Source organism: Cariama cristata, unplaced genomic scaffold (assembly GCF_000690535.1).
Source record: "Cariama cristata isolate BGI_N322 unplaced genomic scaffold, ASM69053v1 scaffold11008, whole genome shotgun sequence".
Taxonomy (NCBI): domain Eukaryota; kingdom Metazoa; phylum Chordata; class Aves; order Cariamiformes; family Cariamidae; genus Cariama; species Cariama cristata.
In genome coordinates this window covers 14,374-32,135 of record NW_009631682.1, presented here as the reverse complement: position 1 = coordinate 32,135, position 17,762 = coordinate 14,374, and the positions used below count along the sequence as shown (strand labels likewise).

The 17,762-nt window shown below is 47.6% G+C and overlaps 1 protein-coding gene across 1 annotated transcript in view; it reads left to right on the top strand.

Annotated features, from left to right (window-relative positions):
* Positions 1 to 10,111: 10,111 nt before the first annotated feature.
* The window catches only part of LOC104166213 (C-type lectin domain family 4 member A-like), a 13,825-nt gene continuing 6,174 nt past the window's right edge, over positions 10,112 to 17,762 (top strand). The window contains exons 1-4 of the mRNA XM_009706068.1: positions 10,112 to 10,178; positions 13,909 to 14,015; positions 16,597 to 16,609; positions 16,845 to 16,937. Coding sequence (XP_009704370.1) covers positions 10,112 to 10,178; positions 13,909 to 14,015; positions 16,597 to 16,609; positions 16,845 to 16,937 — 280 coding nt within the window. The remainder of the gene's footprint in view (positions 10,179 to 13,908; positions 14,016 to 16,596; positions 16,610 to 16,844; positions 16,938 to 17,762) is intronic.

Sequence of the window (17,762 nt, the reverse complement as noted above, 5' to 3'; positions counted from 1 at the left end):
TGAATGCTTCCCTAGGTCCAATAGCAGCTTTGCCTTCATGTCTGCCAGTATCATAACTTGTCGTTCCAATGCTTTCCTGAATGACTTAAAACTGAACCCTGGTCAAGTTTACAGAAGCACGGTTTAAAGATTGGGGTTTTTTTATTTTTCTTCATCTCTCTTGATGGTTTGGCAGTAATGGAACTGGTGCTTCCAACTGTAGCCATGCTCTGCTATCCTAAGGCCCTCTGCGCTTTTCAGTGCCCTCGTGCACAGCCAACGTAGTGTAGGTCTTGGAACTGAGATATCCCAGGGTTGGCACATATCTCCTCGTGGGATCTGCCAGTGTGCGTACGTGTGTGTACGTCTGTTGTCTTTAAAGTTTGGCGCATAGAAACTGAACTCCTCCTAGTCTTTTTTAAAGTGAAGTCTAAGCACTTGTCCATAAGCACCGATTATGGTGTTAGGCGAACTGTTTAAAGGTGCGTGGAGATGCTACATCAGTAATGCTACACAAACAGTCGCTTTGGTTAGCTGGCAGAGACAAGAAACTGGATTCCAGTGAGCAGCAGTGCCACCAGGAGAGGGGGAAGAGAGCATTTTCTTTGGAGAATATGTGCTAAGGGGCTATAGATACAGCAGCATAGGCCCAGAGTTGGGGACTGCTGTCGCTAATACCTACAGCTGAAGTCAATACCATGGGTACATGTACAAAGCATGCTTGGAAATGACCACTGTGTACTTTTTTTGGGTAGAAGAACAGGAAAGGTCCTTAAGCAATCTATTCCATACGGAAATGGGCTTACTGTAAGCAGAGAACCTGGTCTAGCTTCAGAAGTAGCCCTGCTTTGAGCAAGGTTTGAACAAGATACCTCCAGCCTGAACTGTTTCCTAGCGCAACTTCTGTGGTAGGCTGTGGTGAGGTGGGTCCTGCCGTGGGCCAGCAGCCTCTGGTGAGATGCCTGACATGGGAACGCTGCGACCTGATGGTAATCCTTCAACTCAGGAAGGGCAGAGGCTGTGCAAAGACCACAGGCTCGACATTAGAAAGAAATTCTTCACCGTTAGAGTCGTTAGGCATTGGAACAGGCTCCCCAGGGAGGTGGTGGAGTCATCGTCCCTTGAGGTGTTCAAAAAACGTTTAGATGTGGCACTTCAAGACATGGTTTAGTGGGCATGGTGGCATCAGGTATACGGTTGGACTTGATGATCTTTGAGGTCTCTTCCAACCATAACGATTCTATGATTCTATGATTCTATGACCAGCGTGGTGTGTTGTGTCTGCCCAGTCTTAAATTGCTAAATACACAAACAACCGTGAACTGGAAGCGGAGTCTGAGACGTGAGCCATCGTGCTGCAGGCCAGCGTGAGTCGGCAAGGAGCACTTTGCCCTCTGCATTGGTCCCAGTGCCGGGGCCTGCGGGGAGCCAGCAGCGGGGGGGCCTTTTGCCCCCTGAGCTGATGCCAGCTCTGTGCTGGAGGTTGGCACCCGGGAGCACCATTTGCCCGCCCTTCGCTTTACTGTGCCAACGCTGACTTCAGTGTCCTAGCGTGCTAAAAGTGGGTGATGCGGGCACTTCAAAAACAAAAAGTGCCCTTTCCCATCTGACTCTGTTGACATCTGTGTTGTGAGGAGGCTCCTGTGTACAGTCGAACCCAAAAGCTGGAGCCCTCGCTGCCTGGCATTAAAACTTCCCTGGCGTATTTCAGTGACGAGGTGCCAGGGAGTGTCCGGTTGAGTTGACTGCACTCCTTGGGTTTAATTCAGCTTTCTACAGCTGTTTCCAGATGGCTTTTGCCTTGTCCCAGCCTGACTGGATGCACAGGATGGCTGCGCTGCTCTGGAGGGAGGTGGTGTCCCTCGCCCTGCTGCTGGCCAGTGGGAGTGGCGTGCTGGCCGGCGTGCAGGGCCTTCTTGGCTATAGGGTGTGGGGTAAGGGCCAGCGCAGGCCATTTACAATCTTCCTGATAAATCATCATAAAATGGTTTGGTTGGAAGGGACCTTAAAGATCACCTAGTTCCAATAAAGACCGTCTCATTCCAGCCCCCCTGCCGTGGGCAGGGACACCTCCCACCAGACCAGGTTGCTCAAAGCCCCATCCAACCTGGCCTTGAACACTTCCAGGGATGGGGAAACCACAGCTTCTCTGGGCAACCTCTGCCACTGCCTCACCACCTTCATGGTGAAGAATTTCTCCCTAATCTACCCTTGGGGACAGCAGCAGCGTGATGGAGCCTTGCGCTACCCGCGCTGAGGCAGGGCCGGGGAGGTTTGTGCTGCTATTCCAGTGCCATCTTGTGGGACAGCCTACCCAGTGCAGGGCTCCCCAAAACCTCCCTCTGAGAAGGCTTTACCCCATTGCCCTCATGTGCACGGGGAAGATGAGAGGATGTGGAGGGAAACAGCTTGACATCAAGTAAGAGTGGCCCTAAGGTTACAGCATGGGTCTGGGTGACCTTTCCTGACAGCCCCCATGCTTGCTTGGTGACTCTGATTGTTTTCCATTTTTGTGCTTTTCTTCCCACCCCCCCTGCTCCCCCTTCAAAAGAGGGAGATGAGGTGCGTTCACCTCGCTGGGCAGAGGTGTAGCCAAAGTGGATTCAAGGCCGTTGAGATCTGTGCAATCCTTGGACAGAACTGACAACGAAGGATGAAGGGTTATTTCTGTGGGGAGGTGTTACGTGGCCACAGCTTGTTCATGCAAATCCCACGTGCCCACTCTAAGAAGGTAAACTTCACAGCCCTGCCTCTGAAACGGGCCACTGGGTCTGACCAGGGCTTGGATCTGACCCAGGTTTGGGGTCAAGTGTGCAACTGTGGAAAGCAACTGCAGTATCTGGATCTAATCTCCAACCATTTCTGGCCTCGGGTCTTGTGGCTCAGATCCAAAAGAGGAAGGGAGTAAAGGTGCGATGTTCCCAGTAACGGTATAAAACCAAGCTGTGAGATAGTGCATCTGAATGCATCCTCTGTTGACTTTGGTTGGATAATTTGTTAATTAAGGGAAATAAATGAAACGTGTCTTTTCTGAAGAAACAATCCTGGGTTAATGGTAGATGTAGAGAGGCAGGTTGGGGCTTCTTGTCTGTTTGAAGGTTCACTGGATACTGTTCTTCTTTCTCTTATTCCTTCCCTTGTACCTGAGGGATTTGGGGAGCCTATCATCACAGGTGAGCACGCAACTTTCTCTTTCTGAAGCTGACTGAGTTTGAGCTCCCTCAGCTCGGACTGCTTTGGGACATGGTCTGTTCTGCTTGAAACCCTCAGCTCTTGCTAAAACTTGGCAGAGATGTGGGCGAGGAAGGAATGCACAAACCCTTTTGGGGAAGAGCATTTCTTTCTCATCTCTCCTACTTTTCTTTCCTTCTGCCATGTTCTGTGTGGTACTGTAACCGTAGCGTTTTGGGGAGCTGCTGATCTCTGTCAAAGTGCTAGAGGGTCACTGTAGGTGGTTTTGCTCAGGACACAAAGCTTTGCTGCTGACTCAGGTCTGCTTGTGGTGAAGGGCTGCCACCTGCCAGAAATTAGTGTGGCTTTGCAGTGCTACCTTCAGTTTTATCCATCCCACTCTCTACTCTCCATTCAGTTCTTCCCTGTTTCCTCTTCACCCCTGGATGCTCAAACGTCCTTTTCTCTGAACTTTCACAGCTCCATATAACCCATTTCTTCCTAGGTCTCCTAGTATATCTGTTCAGCACCCTGGTTCACCTTCTGTCATCAGCAGGGGTGACTGCCTGCCAGAAAAGATCTCTTCTCCCTGTGGCTCTGGCCAGTGTTGTCGGCCACGCATGAGAAGGGCGTAGGATGCCTTTCTCTTGGATCCCAGTGGGCTGGAGTGCTCCCACGCTGTCCCCTGCAGCTGGGGGAACTCAGCTCCTGCAGCGAGAACTGCAGCATCCTGCCCTAACCAGGGTACACAGTGGGATCACTTACTGCTTCATCCCCTCTAACCAACCAAATCCATCAGGAGCTCTCACTACTTGAATCCCTTGGATTAGGTATCTGCTATCCCTTACTAACTGCTCGGTGTTGGGCCTTGGGGCCCCATTCTCCATGCTTCAGTGACTTTTTAATGCTCTTCCCTTGGCTGCAAGGGCTTTGCTTTCCCTTTGTTACCTCCATGGCCTTAATCCCTAGGTGGGGACCAAGGTGCTGTGGAGAAAGAAGACCGAGAAGGTGGCATGCATTCACGTCTGATGCTCTTCTCACCCAGGTGCAGGGACAAAAAGCCAGGACTGGGTTTAGGCCGTCTTTATCTGAGTGACCTGGAGGACTGTGCTAGCTAGAGGTGCCAGAAGAGCAGGTGATGGCAGGACTATCAGCAGGCAGCTAGGGTCCAGGTAAGATCGAAGCAAAGAGTTTTATGAAAGGCCTGGGTGTGGGCTGTGCTTGAATAAGGTCTTGTGCTATCAGTGCTCCGTAAGTGATGATAAATACTTAGTTACATGAATGACAGTAAATGGAGAGAATACAATTTGGCGTGAAAAATTCCACACACGCACCCTCCCCCTTATTTCTGTCTTTCTGCCTTTCTTGCTCTCTGCCTTGCTTTCCAGAATGCAGCAAGCTGCCTTCCCTGTGTCGGTGCTCAGGGGGAGACCCCACAACTGGCCGAACAGCAGAGATGATCTCCCTGGAAGACTGCTTGTGTACCAAAGGTTGCCCCACTGGCAGCCCAGTTGGCTGGGGGAGCTGACGCCTGCTCAGAGGATGAGGACCACATCACCATCACCCTTCATGCTGCTGGCTACAGAACCTCAAGCTGTGCTCTTAACACCTGACTGTCTTCTGACCAACTTCCACCTGATAGACACTTTGGACAAATAATCTAAGAAAAACCATACTGATGTCAGTGCCTAAAGAATAAAAACAGGGCAAGCATACAAGATGTTCTCCTTTAATGCTTTGCCCCATTCCAAATGTTATCAGAATAGGAACTTGCTGAGTAGGGTATGATTATTGTGCACTAAGTTAACCCTCAGTGCATTTATCTTCTATGATTTTTTTCCAGTTTCCACCTTTAAGCCAAATAAGCTTTCAGCATGGCCAGCATCCAGGGTTAAGGAGTCCATTGCCCTACTCTGTTTGGTGAAGAACCACCTTCCTCCATTAACTGACTCCTGTTCTCTTCTTTCAGCGTCCTGTAGTTCTTGTGTTAAAAGAAACAGAAATAACTCGGCCCTCGCTCAGCCTTCCCCTGATGATTTTGTAAGCCTCTGTCTCTTCCCGTCTTCAGGGTGGAAATGTCCTATCTTCATTTGTTGTTCCTTATGCAGCAGTCATGCTATACCTTTCTTTCACCCTTGTCTTTCTCTGAGCCTTTTCTGGACCCACTGTATCCTTCTTGAGATGATTTGAGTTACGAGGACATGATGACACAGTGCCATAACAATATTTTCTGTCTGTTCCTTGTGCCTTTTTTTTCACTGTTTCTGATGTTTGATTTGCTATTCTTTCTGCCTCTGAACAGATTTTCTCGTACAACTGTTACAATCTGACATTTTGGTTTACGTGTGCCAATAGTTACCTCAGAGCCCATTATTTTATTTGTGAAGTTAGGGCTTATTTTCCTAAAGTGCGTTGCTTCATTACCTGCTTCCCTAAAGAACATTGCTTACCTACACAGCGCTCTGCCTGTCCTTTTATCACCCTGCTACTCGGTCTCATCCTTCTCCAGTTCTTTGCAACTGGCTCTTGAATAACTGCCCTGAATAATTTGGTGTCATTAGCCAATTTTGTCATGTCATTCCTCTTTGCCGTGTTGTTTAAGGAAATGTTCGCGTGTGTCCTGTTACAGACCTGGTAGAGTTCTGTAGGTGCTCTCCCTCCACCAAGGGAACTGACCATCAATTTCTGCCCACCTTTTCTGTCTGCTTACCGTGAAAAGATTTGCCTTCTTATCCCATGGCTGCCCACTTTCCTTAGAAGTGTTTGCTGAGGAACTTCACAGGTAGCTAGATTATTTTCATGCGTATGATTGCATGACCCTTTCAAAGAACTCCAAGAGGCAGGATTTCCATACAAGAGTTAGAGTGACTCTTCCCAAAGCATATCATACTAATACGTGTCTATTAATTTTATTATTTTGTTATAATTTCTATTAACTTGGCCACTACAGATGTCAAGCCTTTATCTTTCTAAATCTCCCTAGACTTCTCTCCTCCCCGTTCTTTGATATATTCCATACCATCCTGTGATTTACCGATTAAAAGGCAGTTCAAGGCAAGAGGCCACCCACTGCTATTAGCAACTGTTTCCCCCCGAGTTTCTTGAGAACCCCTGGGACCACCTGGCGCAGACCTACTAATTCCATACCTTTTGCACAATCACTTTTATTTTGGACAGGTCCTTTGGTTTAGTCCCCTGCAAAACACGATTCTTGTGGGGGAATTTCTCCAATTTCTTCCACTGTCACAAATAATTAATTTAGCTTTGTTTCGATGTCCTTGTTCTCTCTGACTTCCTGATCTTCAGTTGTCCTCGAAGCTTGTGAAAAGGTTTCTGCTTTCAGTATCCATAGGAAAGGATTTATTACTAGTTCTGAAGGCTTCTGCTGGTTGTTTTTTGGACTCTTGTTTGTGGTTTTTGGTTTTGTGTGGTTTTACGCTTAATGGAAGTCATGATCACTTCAATTTTCCTCATTTGGATGCAAGGTCAGCTTGTTGAAGAATGCATACTGATAATCCCTTTGGCTCGACATTGTAGCCGCGCCAGCTTCCTTTTGTCAAATCTTCTAAAGAGGTACTAGGTGTTGGCTTTGGGCTGCCACGGCGGTGTCCCTGTGTAACCTCCATGCCACTCGTGGTGGCTGAATTCCCTCAGCTGCCCCTCTCCGTTCTGACCGGCCTATAACAACCATCTCACTTCCCTGCAGCTTCCACCGCAGCTGTGCTCAACTTCAAAAGGGGATTTTTTGGGGGGGGATGTGTGGGGTCACAGCTTGAGGATTCAAGTCCTTCTCTTTGCTTATGAATTCAGTTTTAACTCAACTGGTTCAGCTTGATTTTTCCAAAGAGGTAAGGCACGTGCAATGGTGCTGTCTCCTCTGCTGTTACGTGGACCTGCGCGCTAAATTGGGTGAAACTGGCTGTGAGGTGAAAGGCTGGCAGAGCGTTAGTGCCTCTGCGGCTTTCTGTTTGGGTCAGCTATCCAAACGGTGCCACCACAGCTTGCAGAACAACCACCTAAAGGCAGCAGCTGGAGCACGAGCAAGAAGGGAAAACAGCACCGTTGTCATGAGCAAACACACGAGTCCTAGAAAGGAGCTGGGGCTTGCGAGGTGCGTGGGAGTTGGGAGTGTGGGAGGTACCCGGCAGCGCTGAGTGGGGTTGAGATGAAAGACGTCTGTGGGGAAACACAGGTATTTTAGGAGGACAAGGCTGTACTGCCTGGGGTGGGCAGAACACCGGTGGAGCAGGAAGGGAGGAACCGAGGCACAGCAGTGGGAATGCAAGGAAACAAAGTGAGAGGTTTGGTTTGGTTTTGGTTTGTTTTTAAGCAAGGTTTTCTTTTTTTTTTTTCTGGTTTCAGCCCCACAACTAACTGCTGGGCTTGGTTCTCCCTATATCCCACCCATTTACATGCCATCAGTGCATATGAAATTCAAAGCACAAATTTTACCCTCAGGAGTATCACCTCACCATCGTTGCGCAAGAACCCAGCATTGTATCATATGGAAGTATGAATCAGGGTTGAATTTTGACAGTGAGCAACAACTATGAAGGCTGAAAAGGAAGAATTGAGCTGTCTGCACTCAAACATTGGGAACCTAGTGTATTCTAGTAAAATCAGCAGCTAGATCCTGAATTTGCATTTGAAATGCCACAGCTGTGCTTGGAGATGCATTTCAATAGCAGAAAGCTCGTGAAGCTACAACTTCTGTGACTTCCTTCTCCGTCTGCTGATTGCATTTCCCATTTCTTCACAGTGGAAATCTTGAAACCCTGCCAGGAAGTAAACCTTGTCCCCATGAGACTGTGTGCGTGTTGTGGTTCGGTTGACCGGGGACAGGAGGGGAAGCACGCAGAAGATAACTCTGACCGAAATCTCAGCATGAAATATGAGGGCATAACTAGGTTTCGACAAAGGCTTAATTCCAGTGAGAGGGCCAAGCCTGAAGACAAAGGAAAGTGCTGGAAGGATGTTGGAAAGAAAAGTAGGCAGCATGCATCTTCTCAAGGGACCAGGCTTCTGTCCTGCAGCTGGTCTTGTATAAAAGGCACCCTCTTTGCACACAATACAAAAAGGAGAAGTGAAGCCAGCTCAGTGGATGTGAGACACGAGGAGGCTCCTTGGTAAAGAAGTCCAACTACATATGCCCCTTCCTGTTTGGGGACAGTTCTCCATAATCTGTGTTCAGATGTCCACTACATCCCTCGCTTGCCCTTTACTGTCTGCCACATTGTTCTCCTCTGTTGTCCATGCATGTTCTTCCTTGCACTGTCCTATCTTACCTCCAGCTCTGCCCTCTGTACCCTCGGTGCTAGCTCCCTGGATGTCCCGCGAGCAACTTGTTCTGCTCTGCCTGGAGGAAATTCCAGCTAGCCAAATGAGCCAAGCAAAGCTTCCTCCTTCTTCCTTCTGGTTGTTTTGGAGACCTTACTGTGGCTTTTCAATACTTAGAGGAGGCTTGTAAGAAAGGTGGAGAGTTACTTTTTACCAGCACCTGTAGTAAGAGGACAAGGGGCACAGCTTTTAAACTGAAAGAAGCTAGATCTAGGTTAGATGTGAGGAAGAAATTCGTTATGATGAGGGTGATGAGACCCTGGCACAGATTGCCCAGAGAAGCTGTGGCTGCCCCATCCCTGGGAGTGTTCAAGGCCGGGTTGGATGGGGCTTTGAGCAACCTGGTCTGGTGGAAGGTGTCCCTGCCCATGGCAGGGGGGTTGGAACTGGGTGGTCTTTAAAGGTCTCTTCCAACCAAATCATTCTGTGATTCCTGAGTCCTATCTGCTGACTGAACCTTCTCACCCTTTTTCTCCAGGGTACCCTGTCTCATTGGCATTTCTTCTCAGAAGTCTTCCTGATTCGGCATGTGTCTCAGTAGCCATTTCCCTTAATTGTCTCCTTTCAACATCTGCCCCAGCTTGGAAGCAGACTAAACAGTAGCCTGACGTTTTCCCCAAGGCCATTATCAGAGGCCTTTACCAGAAAGCAGAAAAGAGAGATAAATGACAGCATTGGAGCAAAAAATACAAACCAACCCTTTTCGGCCTCAGAAATGAAGCCTGACTCACTGAAGCAAGCACTGCTCTGATCTTCCACAGACTGTAAATCAGGTTGTGATAGAAAGGTTTCTGTGTGTGCTCTTCCCAATAACCTCTCAAACCATCGACACCATTTTTTTTTATTATTCCCCTTTGCTTGTTCTCCTCCCTGACCCCAGCCTCATCCTTCTCTGTTTCTCCTTGGATATATCAAATGTCTGCTTATTCCTCTGCCTAAGGCTGCAGCTCCTCCATCTCACTTCTACAGGAATGGTTCCTCATTTGAGAGTTGTTCTAGTGCTAGCTGCTAACTGCGGCTGCCTGCCCAAATTGAGACATAGTGTATGATATTTAATGTAGGAAATGCAGCTTAACCACAGGAGACAAGTGAGGGCAGAATGCGTTTTGTTTGGGCTGAGCTGCAGGTTAAACTGGGCTAAGACCTGTGATAGCTGCAAACCTAAGAGCAATGGTAGAATTACTAACAGACAAAGAAAGGCGTGAAGACAAGGGAAGGAGAGAGAGTTAAAAAAGAGGGGTGAAAAAATTTTAAAAACCAAGAGATCTTAAAAAAGAAATCTATCCGCTGAGGGTCTGGTATGGGGAAGGAGTGCAATTTCCTTTTCAGTTGTTAGGTTCTCATTTTTCTTTTCTCTCTCAGAAGTTTCCATAGTGCCGGGGCTGATTTCCTGGACTAAGAAACTGAAGATCTGTTCAGAGCATTTCTGAGCTCCCAGGAATTCTCAGGTTATCGCCAGTGCTCCCAGTGTTCCGCACAGCCTTCTTTGACAGAGAGAAGGTGAATGAGCAGATGGGAAAGGCTCAGTGACTTACTGGTGTCTCTCTTTGGAACCAGGGACCTAAAAGGTCCACCTTTCACGTGGCAAAACTAAGGTCAGGGCCAGTGATCGCATCGTGATTAAATGGCATCAGAAGTCACCTACGCTGAGGTGAAGTTCAAGAATGCATCACCAGCTGCAGTAGTTGAAGGTAAGGAATGGATGGGTTATCCAGGGGGAGGAGACCTGGAGGGAGGTGGGCTGAAGGACAGGGAACGGAGACTTTTCCTTCTGTGAGACTGGTTTCTACTTGGTCTTGATAAATTGGTGAGAAAAAGGAGTTGTCTACTGCTGCAGGAGCAGAAGACTGGAGGAGTTTTGAAGTAAGAGGGTCAAGGAATGTCTACAAGAGGAGAGGTGGGAATCTTTAGGTGGTTGGCGTTGCAGCATGAACAAGGATGACTACTGGGAGCACAAACAGTGGCTTTCAAGTGAGCATTCAGTAAGGAACATATCTGAGCTCCCTTAGTCCCCTGGTTGCAACACCAACAGCGGCAAATGGTAGAGGGTCCAGGATTGGTGCTGCAGGGTAATAGTGCTTAGCCCTGGTACAATGCAAGTAGCAGCTACCTCCTTATATGTTATGTAGTCTGGGATAAGAGAGTAATTTTTTGGACAAATACTCAGTACCAACAGTAGAGACTGTGGTTTATTACAAACAATCCGATCTGTCACAAAGGTAGAGGGGGTCCCAGGGCAGCAAACGGCAGCAAATAAGCCCAAGCCCTGGCTGATACCACTTTTGCCTCTGAGAGGGTGAGGCTGCAGATTCCTGCTTATGGAGAGAGCAGGAGAACCAAGGTGCCTCCTTACAGTAGAGCAGTCAGTTGCCCTCTGCAGCTTTGTGAGAGGTGGCACTGGCTGCAGAAACTTGCAGCCCCATTGCCCTTGGTTGATTGAGAAATGGTCCTGGGAGAAGAGAGACCCAAAAGTTAAAAGAAAGGATGGACTTGAACAAAACACCCTAAAATACACGGAGGAGGAATTAGCTGAGATCTGGAGGAAGATCCAATTCTGTTATTGATGTCTACCACTCCTGAAAAATAATTAACACACCAAACAAACAAATTTTTATTGCTATTAAAAATCACAGTTATAAAATGGTGCCTTCACTGTGCTTTGTGGAAAATTAGGGCATATTCTGATACATGTGTATTCTGTAGTCATTATGCCACAAATAGGAACACGTAGAGATGTTCCATGTATGACTCATTGCTTCCACCCTTAGATACAGGACCCTACACAACAGCAGGTTCCGGGGGGTGAAAGTATGTGTGTGTAAATGAATGAATGAATAAATAAATAAATTATTGTTGCTGCTAAGGATATTAAGTTGCCTATTTACAGCTTTGGCTCAGTTTTACAATCCCAAACAGAGCAGGCATCAGCTCGAGGTTATTCCTTGCCTGCTCTGAGGCACGAGTCATGGAAATAAAGAATGTACATGCTCCTGACTGACTTGAAAGCTCACTGTTTTCGATGCACCAAGATGAGCTGGTTCTGGTTACAGCTAGCATTTCCATCATGATGAGGTGGTGGAAGTTCCCTGTCGTGTCTCCAATGACCTATTCCAACGACACTTGAACCAGCCATGTTTGCTTGAGCTGCTGATGCCAGGCTCGTGCTATAGGTTTGGGTGCGTGCTCAGGGTCTGTCTTTGGGTGTGCCTGTCCAAGTGATTGATCACGCACTGGTTGTAGCTTATACTTTGAATGCAGAGAAGTGTCCAGTAGTGCCATTGCACACAATGCTAATGTCTCTCACAGCCTCATGGGATGCTCATAGGATGAGAGGTATGATTGAAAATTATTGAAAGATTCAGGGAGTCTTGCTGCTCTGTTGTCCTTCTGAGTGATTACTCTGAGAATGGGTTACTCTGACCATGCATCCCTTCCATCCCAAACCATTCTCTAATTCTATGACTCCATGTTGGAATCAGGTTGGATACCAGGTTGGACAAGGCTTTGAGCAACCTGGTCTAGTGGAAGGTGTCCCTGCCCATGGCAGTGGGGTTGGAAACAGATGATCGTTAAGGTCCCTTCCAACCAAACCGTTCTATGATTCTATGACTCCATGTTGGTAATGGTCAAGCCACCTGGATTTTTCCATTTTATAGCCTCTTCCAGTTGAGCTCTAGAGATACCAAAATTCAAAGAAGGAGAGGAGAAGACAGCAGCTAATCAAACAACATATAATCTGTGGCAGGAGATGGCAGGGACTACCGAGGTGGGTTTCACACCACAGTGCAGTTAAGGTCCCTGCATTTCCAACCAGGATTTCCCAGGTAGAAACACAGGCATCTATGCTGCACCGCACTTGTTGCATGTGCCTAGGAGATGCTGGATTTACATGCTGAATAACCAGCATACGCTCATCAGGTCTGTTGTGTTGTGATCATGCTAAACATGTTGCAAGCGTCCAGACTAACAGTAGGAAGCATTTAGCAGGGAGGTTAACCCGCTGAACGCGCACAAGATCTACTGCCCTTCGGTTGTGTCGGTGAGGTGCGTGCATACTGGCAGTGCTCTCTGTGCCACCTGGGTGTGAGCGTGGCATGCACAGCTTTGACTGGGGACATGTTGAAAAGTCAATCTGTGCACATGCAGCACATCAAAAAATCATTTGGACTGGTCAGTTCTATTGTCTGAAGTAGGTGGCTGGACTCCAGATCATGATCCGGGTCTTTGTTTTCACTACAGTCAAAAGCTCTGGCTGGAAAAACATGATTTGTGCAGGGAAATCTGGGTCTTGTCTGTCCATGAATGTTTTCACTTCTGATAATGAAAGATGATGCTTTTTGCTGTGCTGTAACAGCCTCCCCCAAGCCTTTGGGAAGTAGTCAGAGGGCTTCCCCAAACAGCAGGTTTCTGGAAGTCTTGCTTACTAGGCACAGCTGGCAGGCACATGTGGCTGCCGGCAGACTCAGAAGTTTCATGCTGAACAATGAATGAGGTCTCTCTAAAGCTTATCATGAATATCAGTCTCCCCCCAAATGTCTTTACTCCTATTTTGCAGTGAGTGCTGCCATCTCTTTACCCTCCTGTTTGCCCTGGCTTCTGTACCTGCCACAACCTGGAACAGTCTACTAACGTGTTTGCTTCTCCTTCCTTCTGACCCGTTCTCCTGCCTGCTCCCAAGCCCCCTCAGTACTGGCAGTATCCCTCCAGACAAAAGTCAGGCCCTGGCAAGTCTGAATCTGAGTGGGATCCTTTACTCAGGCTGCTGGACGCAGCCCTCTCTTCTTCCCAGGCATCCAGCCTAGCACAACCTGGTTTTGCTACAGCAAATCTCTGAACCCTCGCTTGGAAAGCAGAGATGGAAGGGAAACTTTTTTTTTAATTTAAAATCTTCCAATGATTCTGTGCCATCATAGATTTGCAGATTTTTTTTTTGTCTCCTGTCCTCATTTGGCTTACACCAACTGTCTTCTACACACAAAGTCCAAAAAGCTAAGAAGGAACTGAAGCAAAGTTTCCTGGAGAGAAGTCCACATAAAATCTTCATATGAATGTCTCAAGTATCACGGATAAAGCAATGTTGTATTTGGCAGCTTTGGGCTCAATCTAGAAAGACATCGTTTCACTCCAGGTTTTGAGGCCATGTGAAGGCTGTGCCCCCAAACACCGGCAATTAGCATTGCTAGCTCAGCAGCTGGGCTGGGGCTGTGAACGCTGTTGCCGAACCTGACCTTCTCCAGAAACCACAGAGGTCCTCTGCTCTGTCCCACTCTGCCCCTCTCCCAAACTGTGTAACTTCCACATCAGAACTGAAATTGCCTTTTTTTGGAGGCGCTCTGCCTTGAGTTGTACAACCTTGGTACGTGGGCTGACTGAAGCATAGTTGACTGTGGTGTTGTGTTTGGTGTCTTCCTTCACTTTTAGTACCTCCCGAGACGAAGAAGCACAAGCAACGTCGCCAGAAATACCCGCTATGGCTCCCGTGGCTGATCTCACTGTTGCTCCTCTTGCTGTGCATCGCCCTTGTTACTGTTTTCTTCGGTGAGTATGTGGGGGCTGGCTACAGGAGAGAGGTCTAGAGGGAGTGCTGGGAGAAATGCAGAGAAATTGGAGCCCAGAGGGGACTATCTTCCAACCAGGAGACTGCTTTTACTCAGGAACAGTTTTGTCATGAGAAAGAAGGCAAGCACCAACATTTGGGCTCAGAAAACCCAAATGTGGAATATTTGAAAGGTATGTTTAGGAGCAAAATCTTTCCTGACTACTTAAACATTGGAGATTTAAGGGTACAGTTGCGACGTGACACAAGCCTCTCTCTTGCAGGCCAGCCAAACCAGATGTTTTGGTCAGCTAGTACGCGGGAGCTAGGACTACCACAGCATTATGCCAGATGGTTCTGTTATACTCATCCTCTTTCTTAGAAGGACGGAAAGAGTTAGGTGGGAAGGAGCTTCGGGAGGTCTCTAGCCTAATGCCCTACTTGAAGCACGGCCAGTTTCAGAATTTCAGGGTTGTTTGGGCTTTCTGTAAGGTCTCAGGCTTTTCTGCCCTGACTTTCTATACATCTGCATACATCCCCCAAATCTTCCACTGTTTACCCAGCAGCCTTTTAAGTGTTCCTGGATTGCACATGCCCATCTTGAATGGCCTCTTTGGAACTGTGGAACAATTCTCTACCTTCATACCGCACAAAAAGAACTTAATTACATTCAGCAGAAGGGGAAAAAATGAGATGGGATCACAAATGTGTATACAGGCAGCTGGATCTGCACCTGAGCTCTCTAACGTGCTTGGACACACTTTGTGTCCTAATGGAAAAAATGACTTTTCACAGTCCTGGCATCTCCAGGATTAACTGCATGGTGCAAACTCTCACACCTTTTTAGTGTTAATTGCAGTATACTAGAATAATTCATAAGAAGTTATTCTTGCACATGCAGTTTGTGGAGATTGTGATCTCTTTTTCAGTCTCATTTTTTGCTAAAGATCATTCACAGCATGTTTGCACAAATAATCAGTAAAGACGGATTCTGGTAGAGACATGTTGTCAGGATAAATTGCTGCCCTTCCTTTTGCTGTCATTAGTTCCCGAGTCCCAGAAGTTTGTACTGCTTTGTTCCCAAATGTATAACTTTTCACAGTACTCTCTTAAATGGTTGGGGATGTTTAGGGTGGGCTGTTAGAGTCTGACACTCTCCGGCCAGGTTTTTTTAGATATTCCACACATGGAAGGTTTAATCTTTAATGGCAGATTTACTTATCCAAATTAATTGGTGTTACGTAGTATTTTGATTTGGCGGAGTGATACAGCAATGTATTTAAATGAAACCACAAGTTAGCAGAGGGTAGCAATTGCACTGCACAGTTGAATCACGGTACAAATGTGATTCTCATTACCAGTCTCTGCAATATGCTCAACATCAAGACACTGGGTGTCCCCAGTGACCAAGAAGGAACATGTGGTTAAAGCCAGCTCAGGCCCATTGCTTTCTTCAGAGACCTTTTTGTTAGTCATTCCATTTTTTTCACTGTCTTCAGCTAAGCCATGTATAAACTCGCCCCATGCTGGTCTGGCTAACTTTGGAAGACATTGCCCTCTTTTTGATCTTTAGAGTGATTGAACAGTTACACAGCTGGTCAATTCACTCAGCTGATACAACTGGTTGATTCACTCAACTGAATGAGAACAAAAGCCATTGTCTTGTCCCCTTTGTGTTGAGATAAGGTCATCTTTCTTCGCAACACGTGTGGTCAGTCACGCATCACCCTTGCCCATCTCCTCTGAGCCTTCTTCCATTGTCGGAGTTCACTAATCAGGCACAGAGGCCACTATGATTACTCTGCCCTCCTCACCAGTAACGATAATTCTAAATGAAACAATTGATAAATATAGACATCTCTATTACTTGTCACACCCTGATCAGCTTCCAGTCAACATCCCATAGTGTTTGAGTTAGTGATAAGTTCTTCGGGTTGTGGATGTGGCCTGCTGACACCCGTCACCAACACTATATTATTCCCCATAAACTGGCTAGTTAAGACCTAGGAGTTTATCTTCCACCTGGCTGGTTTCAGCGACTCCAGCTGTATGTGATTACCTTCGCCTGGACTGTCTTTGTTGCTGATGAAACAGGCCCATTTGATGCGTTATTCATCCAAACCACTGTTGATGTCTAGCTTAGAAAGAGATAAACTGTGCCACTGAAGTGCTGCTTTTTGTTCACTGATTGTAAAGAGATTTAGACAGACAGCTTGGCTGTAGGTATCTACATGGTAAATGCCTGTGGTTGGGTGGAATCAATCCCACCCTGTCTGGCATGTCCTCAGTGTGATGTCCTTCCAGTGGTCCTTCCACTCTCTGATATGGAAGATTGTCTCTTTCTGGCCGGGAAGGCAGCCATACCACTTGTTCAGGCCAGTTTCTCAGAGCCATGGACCACGGATCCACTAACCCCACACCTTCAGCTCCACAGCATCCGAAGGGGCCTGATGTCAGCTGCTTGGTGCTGGGACAGACTCTGTGGACAAACCACAGGCTGGCTATGGCCACCAGGCACTGCTCGGGTAGGTCACAGGCTTCTCTAGCTCAGCTGGCCAGGTCATCCTGGCTAGATCTTATCAGTCAGTGGGCAGAGGAGTCCTTGCAGGCAGCTATGGGATACTGGGAACAGCGATGCCTGTTACCTTCGCTTGAGAGGATGGCAATTACCACTTGTGAAATGGGAAGAGACAACCCGAGGAGAGGCAATGCTGGGACAGTGCTTGGTGGGGAAATGGGGAAGTAACAGTGAAGCCAAGAGATGGTGTGCGAAGAGCTGGGAGGAAAGGGTAATCCTGCTGCCTTTCCTCTCCCTTTCCAGTCGCTCCCTTCTCCCGTCGTGGTGACGAGCCCACAGCCCTGCAGCAGAAATTCATGAAGTGGCAGTGTGTCTCGGCAGTGCCACAAGGCAAAGGTCAGTAGTGCTGGCAGGGGTGCAGGAGGTCTTTGGGACGGGGAAAATGAATGCTGGGGTCTGCTCTGACAGCAAGGGGCAGTGGGAGCAGACTCCAGAGGAGAGTGGTGGGGAGAAAAAGGATTTATTGCTAAGAGCTTCGGTGGAGGAGAGGGCTATGTTAATGATGTCCTGAAGAGTGGCTGTGAACACTAACAAAACAAAAAGGGCAGCACACAGGACAAGAGAAAACAGCCTCAAGTTGCACCAGGGGAGGTCCAGGTTGGATATTAGGAAGAACTTCTTCACTGTAAGAGTTGTTAGGCATTGGAACGGGCTCCCCAGGGAGGTGGTGGAGTCACCATCCCTGGAGGTGTTCAAAAAACATTTAGACGTGGCCCTTTGAGACATGCAGGTTTAGTGGGCATGGTGGCATTGGGCAGATGGTTGGACGTGATGATCTTTGAGATCTCTTCCAACCATAATGATTCTATGATTCTGCAGCGGCACGGGGAAGGTTAACAATGGAGCAATAATAAAGGTGCAGCTCTAGTCCGGGAAAGAAGCAATATCCCCTGTTCCCTGGGGCTAAAGGCCTAAAGGAGACTGCACAAGGAGAAGTCAAACCAGGTCACCAAAATAACCTTGTCTTTGTCAAGACCTGAGGTGATCTTACAAGGATTACCGTGGATTTGTGTATACAAAGCTCACTGGTCATACCCCAAAGCAACTGGAAGAAATATCTGTACTATTCTTGTTTTTACAAGCACTTTCTGTCAGGAAAAGTGATCCATGGAGAACATGAGCATCGTCCCCGGAGAACCGGGCAATCACCATCTCTGTTGT